We start from the raw sequence: 10,926 nt of genomic DNA on the forward strand, positions 1-10,926 counted from the left end.
GCCAAAAAACTATTAGATCTAATATCTGAATTCAGCAAAGTTGCAGGATACAAAATCAATATACAGAAATCTGTTGCATTCCTATATACTAATAATGAACTAGAAGAAAGAGGAATCAGGAAAACAATTCCATTTATAATTTTGCATCAAAAATAATAAAATACCTAGGAATAAACCTAATTTAACCAAGGAGGTGAAAGTCCTGTACTCTCAAAACTGTAAGACACTGATGAGAGAAATTAGATACAAATAAATGTAAACTATCCATGTTCATGGGTAAGGAAATTAATATTGTCAAAATGCCCATCCTCCCCAAAGAAACTTATAATTTCAGTGCAATCCCTATCAAAATACCAGCAGCATTTTTCAGTGAACTAGAGCAAATAATTCTAAAATTTATATGGAACCACAGAAGACCCTAAATAGCCAAAAGCAAGCCTGAGAAAGAATATAGCTGGGGGTATTATGTTCCCTGACTTCAAACTCTACCACAAGCTACAGTACTCAAAGCAATTTGGTATTGACACAAGAACAGACACATAGATCAATAGAATATAATAGAGAGCCCAGATATAAACCCACACATATATGGTCAATTAATATATGATAAAGAAGCCATGAATATAATAGGGGAAAAGACAGTCAAAATGGTGTTGAGAAAACTGGAGAGCTACACACAAAGGAATGAAACTGGATTACTCTTAACACCATACACAAAAGTAAACTTGAAATGGATTAAAGGCCTAAATATAAGACATGAAACCATAAAACTCTTAGAAGAAAACATAGGCAAAAATCTCTTGAACATAAGCATGAGCAGTTTTTTTCTGGATATGTCTTTCCCAGGTACGGGAACAAAGGTAAAAATGAACCAGTGGGAGTATATCAAAACTAAAAAGCTTCTGTATAGCAAAGGACACCATCAACAAAAAGGCAACAGTATGAGAGATGTATTTGTAAATGATTTACCTGATAAGGAGTTAACATCCAAAATATGCAAGAAGTGTAAATAACAATGTGAAAATCAAATAACCTGATTAAAAATGGGCAGAGACATATTTCCAAAGAAGAGATACAGATGGGACACGGGGGCATGAAAAGATGCTCCACATAGCTAATCATCAGGGAAATGCAAATAAAAGCCACAGTAAGATATCACCTCACACCGGTTAGAATGGCCACTATCTGAAAGATAAGAAATAACAAGTGTTGGCAAGGATATGGAGAAAAGAGAACCCTCCTACACTATTGGTAGGAATGTAAATTGGAACAGTTACTATGGAAAAGCAGTTATGGAGGTTCCTCATAAAACTAAAAGCAGAAATACCATATGATCCAGTTACTCCACTTCTAGGAATTTTACCAAAGAAAACAATCTGATTGGAGAAGATAAGTGCACACATGTGCTATTGCCATGTTATTTACAATAGCCAAGATATTGAAGCAACCAAAGTGTCCATCCATAGATGAATGGATAAAGAAGAGGTGGTACATACACACAGTAGAATATTATTCAGCCATAAAAAGGAAGAGATCCTGCCATTTGTGGCAACATGGATGGATGAACCTAGAGGGTATTAGGCTAAGTGAAATAAGCCAGGTGGAAAAAGACAAGTAACATGTAATTTCACTTATATGTGGAGTCTAAAAACAAAACAAAACAAAGTGAACGAACAGCAGTAGGCTGGTTGACAGTGGGAATTGACTGGTGGTTACTATTGGGGGTGTTTGGGGTAGGTGGGTGAATAGGTGAAGGGAATAAAGAGGCCCCAAATCTCAAACATTATATAAATTAGTCACAGGAATGAAAAGAAAGTACAGCAGAGAGGATATAGTCAGTTGTTCTTTAACATCTTCCTAAGATGACAGATAGTAACTACATTAGTTGGGGTAAAGATTTAATAATGTATATAACTGTTGAATCACTATGTTGTATACTTGAAACCAGTATAATAATTGTCTGTCAACTGTACTTCAGTAAAAAAATAAAACCTTAAGTGGTTTCCCATTGCTTACAATCCAAACCATTATGGACAGCATTGTTTCTCAATTTTTTCTTGACCTTTGAGCATCTTGCCTTGCACAGGGTCTGGAATATAGTAGGTGCTAAAAGATATTTGTGTACTGAATGATTCCTGATTTGGATTCTGGAGCATATATAGTTTATAAGACTCATTTTATCCTTGTATTATTAAGGTAATGCTAATTGCTGTAACAGACCAACTTCCTGAAATGTTGTGACTTAATGCAATGAAGTTTCTTTCTTGTTCATGGCTTATTCCGGTAGAAGTACTCCTCTTTCAATGTGCATCTTTAACATGTGGCTTCCAAGATTACCTTGGAAGACATTTCCATTTTGGCCAGCCAGAAAGGGAAATCAGAGTGGAGGATCACCCATGAAAGAGTTTTCTTTTTTTTTTCTTTTTTTTTTAGGAGAGCAAGGTACAGGCTTTTATTTGGAGATAAAGTGAAAGGACAGAGCTCCCGGCTCACACCAGGAGGGGACAAGAGAGTCCCTGAAAGAGTTTTCTAAGCCCAGCCAAGAAGAAGTGTACATTGTATCTGCCCGCATTTTGATAACCAGAATTAAGTCACATGGCCACACCTAAACTATGGAAGGAAGGCTGGGAAATGTCGTCCCAGTGTGTGCCCTGGAAGAAGAGATGGATTTTGTGTAACAAAGCAGTCTGTGCTATAGGTCTTTTATACTAATCCAACCCATTCAGAGGAGTTCTTAGTCCATATTTTTTCTCCTTGCTATGAACTGAATTGTGTCCCCCTAAAATGTTGAAGTCTTAACCCCCCACTGTGGAGATGGTGTTCCAATATTTGGAGACAGGGCCTTTGGGAGGTAAGTAGGTTTAGAGGGTGGGGCCCATGATGGAATTAATAGCCTTATAAAAAACAGCAGAGGGCTCGATCCCCTTACTCCCCCATGTGTGTGCACATAAAGAGGTCATGTGAGTGCCCAGTGAGATGGCAGCAGCCCACTAGCCAAAAAGAAGAGGCCTCAGAATGAAACCTACTTTGCCACTACTTTGATCTTAGCCTTCACAGCCTCCAGAACTGAGAAATAAAACTGTTATTTAAGGCACCCAGCCTGTGGTATTTTCTTACGGCAACACTAGCTAACTCAGATTCTGTAATGACAAGTAAGATTGGTCCAAATCAACTCTGCTTTTTCCTCTAGACTTCTCTCAGCTGGAGCTACTAGAGTTTATGCTATCTTGACTCATGGAATCTTTTCTGGCCCGGCCATTTCTCGCATTAACAATGCATGCTTCGAAGCAGTAGTAGTCACCAATACCATACCTCAGGAGGATAAGATGAAGCATTGCTCCAAGATACAGGTGAGGATGGAATTCGTGCAGAACAAGACTCTGATAAGTATTTAGGAGGTAGTTACATATGTTGAATCTGGTGTCTGGGTTCTGAAGATGTCCTCCTTGCTCTTAAGGGCTTAGTCTGTCATCAGGAACTGTGATCCAAAAGTTAAAAATCACATGTTTAAAATTCAGATTGCTAGATGAATCTCTGGAGGATGGAGCCCAGGATTCTACATTTTAATAGGCTCTCCCCAGTGATTGCAGTGCACATGGCAGGTGCCTGTTTTAGTGAGTGTATGCATGTCACTCTTAACTGTTGGCCCCTGCAGACATAATGTGAAATCTCTGAACAGATAGTGCACTCCTTAGAACTCCTTGGTTTCTCAAAGTGTGCTCTGGAAGTAACCAAGGTTAATTACCTAAGGTTCTTGTTAAAATGCAGATTCATTTGCTCTGTACAACATCTACAAAAACCAGAGGTCTTGGTACCACACTTCAAAGTAATTCCCCTAGTAATCATTAGACACTGTAAAGCTTTAGTGCTGTTGGCACTGAAAGATTGAATGCTTGCTTAAATTAAAAATATGTATAGTAACCCATTAGTTTTCTGAAATTAATAAGGAAATGATGGGGTTGATGTCATTCTTTTTTTTTACTTTATTTTGGTATCATTAATCTACAATTACATGAAGGACATTATGTTTACTAGGCTCCCCTCTTCACCAAGTCCCCCTCACATCCCCGTTCACAGTCACTGTCCATCAACATAGTAAGGTGCTGTAAAATCACTACTTGTCTTCTCTGTGTTGCACAGCCCTCCCCGTGCTGCCCCCACACTATACATGCTAATCGTAATGCCCCCTTTCTTTTTTTCCCACCCTTATCCCTCCCTTCCCACCCGTCCTCCCCAGTCCCTTTCCCTTTGGTAACCATTAGTCCATTCTTGGGTTCTCTGCTTCTGCTGCTGTTTTGTTCCTTCAGTTTTCTTTTGTTCTTATACTCCACATATGAGTGAAATCACTGGGTACTTGTCTTTCTCCGCCTGGCTTATTTCACTGAGCATAGTACCCTCTAGCTCCATCCATGTTGTTGCGAATGGTAGGATTTGTTTTTTTCTTATGGCTGAGTAATATTCCATTGTGTATATGTACCACATCTTCTTTATCCATTCATCTACTGATGGACATTTAGGTTGCTTCCGTATTTTGGCTATTGTAAATAGTGCAGCGATAAACATAGGGGTGCATCTGTCTTTTTCAAACTGGAGTGCTGCATTCTTGGGGTAAATTCCTAGAAGTGGAATTCCTGGGTCAAATGGTATTTCTATTTTGAGCATTTTGAGGAACCTCCATACTGCTTTCCACAATGGTTGAACTAATTTACATTCCCACCAGCAGTGTAGGAGGGTTCCCCTTTCTCCACAACCTCACCAACATTTGTTGTTGTTTGTCTTTTGGATGGCAGCCATCCGTACTGGTGTGAGGTGATACCTCATTGTAGTTTTAATTTGCATTTCTCTGATAATTAGCGATGTGGAGCATCTTTTCATGTGTCTGTTGGCCATCTGAATTTCTTTTTTAGAGAATTGTCTATTCAGCTCCTCTGCCCATTTTTTAATTGGATTATTTGCTTTTTGTTTGTTGAGGTGTGTGAGCTCTTTATATATTTTGGATGTCAACCCTTTATCAGATCTGTCATTTATGAATATATTCTCCCATACTGTAGGATACCTTTTTGTTCTATTGATGGTGTCCTTTTGCTGTACAGAAGCTTTTCAGCTTAACATAGTCCCATTTGTTCATTTTTGCGTTTGTTTCCCTTGCCTGGGGAGATATGTTCAAGAAGAGGTCACTCATGTTTATGTCTAAGAGATTTTTGCCTGTTTTTTTCAGGAGTTTTATGGTTTCATGACTTACATTCAAGTCTTTGATCCATTTCGAATTTACTTTTGTGTATGGGGTTAGACAGTGATCCAGTTTCATTCTCTTCCATGTAGCTGTCCAGTTTTGCCAGCACCATCTGTTGAAGAGACTGTCATTTCCCCATTGTATGTTCATGGCCCCTTTATCGAATATTAGTTAACCATATATGTTTGGGTTAATGTTTGGAGTCTCTATTCTGTTCCATTGGTCTGTGGCTCTGTTCTTGTGCCAGTACCAAATTGTCTTATTACTGTGGCTTTGTAGTAGAGCTTGAAGTTGGGGAGTGAGATCCCCCCCACTTTATTCTTCCTTCTCAGGATTGCTTTAGCTATTCGGGGTCTTTGGTATTTTCGTATGAATTTTTGAACTATTTGTTCCAGTTCATTGAAGAATGCTGTTGGTAGTTTGATAGGGATTGCATCGAATCTATATATTCCTTTGGGAAGGATGGACATTTTGACAATATTAATTCTTCCTAGCCAGGAGCATTGGATGAGTTTCCATTTGTTAGTGACCTCTTTAATTTCTCTTAAGAGTGTCTTATAGTTTTCAGAGTATAGGTCTTTCACTTCCTTGGTTAGGTTTATTCCTAGTTATTTTATTCTTTTTGATGCTATTGTGAATGGAATTGTCTTCCTGATTTCTCTTTCTATTAGTTTACTGTTAGTGTATAGGAAAGCCACAGATTTCTGTGTATTAATTTTGTATCCTGCAACTTTGCTGAATTCCGATATTAGCTCTAGTAGTTTCGGAGTGGAGTCTTTAGCGTTTTTTATGTACAATATCATGTCATCTGCAAATAGTGAGTTTAACTTCTTCTTTTCCAATCTGGATTCCTTGTATTTCTTTGTTTTGTCTGATTGCCATGGCTAGGACCTGCAGTACCATGTTGAATAACAGTGGGGAGAGTGGGCATCCCTGTCTTGTTCCCGATCAGAGGAAAAGCTTTCAGCTTCTCACTGTTCAGTATGATGTTGGCTGTGGGTTTATCATATATGGTCTTTCTTGTGTTGAGGTACTTGCCCTGTATGCCCATTTTGTTGAGAGTTTTTATCATGGATGGATGTTGAATGTTATCAAATGCTTTTTCAGCATCTATGGAGATGATCATGTGGTTTTTGTCTTTCTTTTTGTTGATGCGGTGGATGATGTTGATGGATTTTTGAATGTTGTACCATCCTTGCATCCCCGGGATGAATCCCACTTGGTCATGGTGTATGATCCTTTTGATGTACTTTTGAATTCAGTTTGCTAATATTTTGTTGAGTATTTTTGCATCTGCGTTCATCAGGGATATTGGTCTGTAGTTTTCTTTTTTGGTGGGGTCTTTGCCTGGTTTTGGTATTAGGGTGATGTTGGCTTCATAGAATGAGTTTGGGAGTATTCCCTCCTCTTCTATTTTTTGGAACACTTTAAGGAGAATGGGTATTATGTCTTCTCTGTATGTCTGATAAAATTCCGAGGTGAATCCATCTGGCCCTGGGGTTTTGTTCTTTGGTAGTTTTTTGATTACCGCTTCAATTTCGTTGCTGGTAATTGGTCTGTTTAGATTTTCTGTTTCTTTCTGGGTCAGTCTTGGAAGGTTGTATTTTTCTAGGAAGTTGTCCATTTCTTCTAGGTTTCCCAGCTTCTTGTTAGCATATAGGTTTTCATAGTACTCTCTAATAAGTCTTTGTATTTCTGTGGGGTCTGTCGTGATTTTTCCTTTCTTGTTTCTGATTCTGTTGATGTGTGTTGACTCTCTTTTCCTCTTAATAAGTCTGGCTAGAGGCTTACCTATTTTGTTTATTTTCTCGAAGAACCAGCTCTTGGTTTCATTGATTTTTGCTCTTGTTTTATTCTTTTCAATTTTATTTATTTCTTCTCTGATCTTTATTATGTCCCTCCTTGTGCTGACCTTAGGCCTCATTTGTTCTTCTTTTTCCAATTTTGATAATTGTGACATTAGACCATTCATTTGGGATTGTTTTTCCTTCTATAAATATGCCTGGATTGCTGTATACTTTCCTCTTAAGAATGCTTTTGCTGTATTCCACAGTACTTGGGGCTTTGTGTTGTTGTCGTCGTTTGTTTCCATATATTGCTGGATCTCCATTTTGATTTGGTCATTGATCCATTGATTATTTAGGAGCATGTTGTTAAGCCTCCATGTGTTTGTGAGCCTTTTTGCTTTCTTTGTACAATTTATTTCTAGTTTTATGCCTTTGTGGTCTGAAAAGTTGTTTGGTAGGATTTCAATCTTTTGAAATTTACAGAGGCTCTTTTTGTGGCCTAGTATGTGGTCTATTCTGGAGAATGTTCCATGTGCACTTGAGAAGAATGTGTATCCTGTTGCTTTTGGATGTAGAGTTCTGTAGATGTCTATTAGGTCCATCTGTTCTAGTGTGTTGTTCAGTGCCTCTGTGTCCTTACTTATTTTCTGTCTGGTGGATCTGTCCTTTGGAGTGAGTGGTGTGTTGAAGTCTCCTAGAATGAATGCATTGCATTCTATTTCCTCCTTTAGTTCTGTTAGTATTTGTTTCAGGTATGTTGGTGCTCCTGTATTGGGTGCATATATATTTATAATGGTTATATCCTCTTGTTGGACTGAGCCCTTTATCATTGTTATGTCCTTCTTTGTCTTTTGTTACTTTCTTTATTTTGAAGTCTGTTTTGTCTGATACCAGAATTGCAACACCTGCTTTCTTCTGTCTGTTGTTTGCATGAAATATCTTCTTCCATCCCTTGACTTTAAGTCTGTGCATGTCTTTGGGTTTGAGGTGAGTCTCTTGTAAGCAGCATATGGATGCATCTTGCTTTTTATCCATTCTATTACTCTGTGTCTTTTGATTGGTGCATTCAGTCCATTTACATTTAGGGTGATTATTGAGAGGTATGAACTTATTGCCACTGCAGTCTTTAAGTTTGTGGTTACCAAAGGTTCAAGGTTAGCTTCTTTACTATCTTACTGTCTAACTTAACTTGCTTATTGAGCTATTATAAACACGGTCTGATGATTCTTTATTTCTCTCCCTTCTTATTCCTCCTCCTCCCTTCTTCATATGTTGGGTGTTTTGTTTTGTGCTCTTTTTAGGAGTGCTCCCATCTAGAGCAGTCCCTGTAAGATGCCCTGTAGAGGTGGTTTGTGGGAGGCAAATTCCCTCAACTTTTGCTTGTCTGGGAATTGTTTAATACCTCCTTCATATTTAAATGATAATCGTGCTGGATACAGTATTCTTGGTTCGAGGCCCTTCTGTTTCATTGCACTAAGTATATCATGCCATTCTCTTCTGGCCTGTAGGGTTTCTGTTGAGAAGTCTGATGATAGCCTGATGGGTTTTCCTTTGTAGGTAACCTTTTTTTTCTCTCTGGCTGCCTTTAATACTTTGTCCTTGTCTTCGATCTTTGCCATTTTAATTATTATGTGTCTTGGTGTTTCCTCCTTGGATCCCTTGTTATGGGAGTTCTGTGTACCTCTGTGGTCTGAGAGGCCATTTCCTCCCCTAGTTTGGGGAAGTTTTCAGCAATTATTTCTTCAAAGACACTTTCCCATTTTCTCTCTCTTGTTCTTCTGGTACCCCTATAATGCGGATATTGTTCTGTTTCGATTGGTCACACAGTTGTCTTAAAATTATTTCATTCCTGGAGATCCTTTTAGGTCTGTCATTCTTAAGAATTTTTTTTCAGCTTAAGTTTTTTTTACTTCCAATTCCTAAGAAATGTTTAATGCCGACCCACCACCATCTTAGTGAGTCTGAGTCAGGGTTTTTCCTCCATTAGCATTTTGACACTTGCCCAAGTGGTTATATTAAAACTGTTATTATGAAGAATAGCTGTGTGTTGGTTCACAAGGGAAAACAGCACAGTACAGCAGTTTGAAGAGGAAGGGCCCTCATTAGGCTGTACACCAGCTGCAAATTGGCCAGTCATCTCTGTGTAGAGGACACCAACCTCATACTTTTTCTTGCCTTTCTAGGTGATTGACATCTCCATGATCCTTGCAGAAGCCATCAGAAGAACTCACAATGGGGAATCAGTTTCCTACCTGTTCAGCCATGTCCCTTTATAAGAGAATTCCTTCTGAGGCTTTTTCAAAATAAAGTTACCCCCACCCCTTGTTCTTCCCTTGGAATTTGATGAAAAATTCAGCAGAAGACCCAGCTTGCTCCAGTGTAGCTTTCTACATCCCACATCAGGTATATTAATTAGCGTTTCTCCTAAATGAGACAGAGACAGATTGAGGCTCATGCAGAGATTCCTGCCTTCATTGTCTCATTCTGGCTCCCTGGGTTTTGTGAGCCTTGCAGCTTTAAACTACAGCTCAGCTGCTGCAAGATTTTCAGACCTCAGAGGGTATTGTGTGGGGGTGTTGAAATGTGATTGGGGAAGCTCAGACTACTTTGCATGGGAATGCTTCAGGGTTTCCTTTTTTCTGAACTACTGGCAACAAAGCCAACCCAATCCCCCCAACCTGTGACAAGTTCTGTGAAGTTGGTGCATATTTACAGAGCAAGAGTTCCACCCTAGGCAGCCCGAAACCCACCTCAGGGTGCTGAGCCCCCAGCAAGCAGGAGCCTGAGGGGAGGCAGCCTGTAGAGCAGTGAACATTTCTCTGGAGGACGAAGCCTGATCTGCTGCCCTCTGCTTGGGGACTGTGTTGCTTGTGTTTCCCTTCACACCTGTTCCTTTGCATTTGGTGTGACTTTCAGCCAACTTGACCTTTTTCCTGGCCAAATACCCTCTTGGACCCAAATGTTTATTTTACCCTTGCTTCCTGCTGTGTAATGTCTTAAATTTTCATGAGATTATTTCACTGTAGCTTAATCTTCCTTAGCCCACTGCCACTGCAGTAATAGATTTTAGGTGGTGGTGTAGTGCCTTCTGGTTAAGTATTTGATTATCAACTTCCTTGGATCTATTTGTCCTCTCAAATGGCCTGAGATTTATGTAATAAAGATTGATGTTATTGTCTCTTATTGGTGAAATTAATAAAGTGATTGTGGGTCTACATCATATCTTTCTGCCAGATGTTTGCTTTAAGTGTCTTGCTGCTCTTCTTTGTTTCCAAGCTGTTACCTGCATTGCTGAACCAGAAGAAGACACTGGCTGCTGTTTTACTGAATGTAAGACCTTAAGATGTCTGGCGTTTACTGAGAGCTAGATACAGTGTAACTGTGCATTGTCCCTGAATTAGAGGATGTATAATGCCTGCTGGATCTGGTGCAATTAGGTATTTTCTTAGAGGAAGGGTAGTTTCTGTAAGATAAATTTTAGCTGAAATAAGCAGGCGAAGAGAGGCAACAAAGGACCAGGTTGTTTATTTGAATGCCACTCCCGGGTCATGTTCCGCAGTCTGGGTATTACAGGCCGGGGAAGTCACACCTGGTCAGGGAGGTGTGGGCTTATAAGGGATTAGGAGGGGGAGGAGTGGGCAAGCTATCTTAGGGGGCGTGGAGAGGTATGATTGGCTAAAGGTGACATAATAAACAACTAGAAACTTTTTTCCTTCCAAGAGGGAGGAGGCTGACATCCGGGTCTTAGTTGGTACATCAGAAGGATGGAATTCAGGAAGACCTGTCCCCTTTCTATATAAGGTACGGACCTTGGGGTCTGGTCTGTTCTCCCTCTATGGCATCTCTGTTCTGTTTGCATGTCCTTGTTTTTCCTTCCTCCAACCTAAGTTTCTATACTCACTTTGA

General features: G+C 39.5%; 1 protein-coding gene across 1 annotated transcript in view; it reads left to right on the forward strand.

Moving 5' to 3' along the window:
• Positions 1-10,240, forward strand: part of PRPS1 (phosphoribosyl pyrophosphate synthetase 1) — a 42,442-nt gene extending 32,202 nt beyond the window's left edge. Inside the window, exons 6-7 of the mRNA XM_017657236.3 lie at positions 3,191-3,350; positions 9,204-10,240. Of these exons, the coding sequence (XP_017512725.1) occupies positions 3,191-3,350; positions 9,204-9,296 (253 nt within the window). The 3' untranslated portion in view covers positions 9,297-10,240. The remainder of the gene's footprint in view (positions 1-3,190; positions 3,351-9,203) is intronic.
• The last annotated feature ends 686 nt before the right edge of the window (positions 10,241-10,926 follow it).

The sequence above is a fragment of the Manis javanica genome, chromosome X (genome assembly GCF_040802235.1).
Source record: "Manis javanica isolate MJ-LG chromosome X, MJ_LKY, whole genome shotgun sequence".
Taxonomy (NCBI): Eukaryota; Metazoa; Chordata; class Mammalia; order Pholidota; family Manidae; genus Manis; species Manis javanica.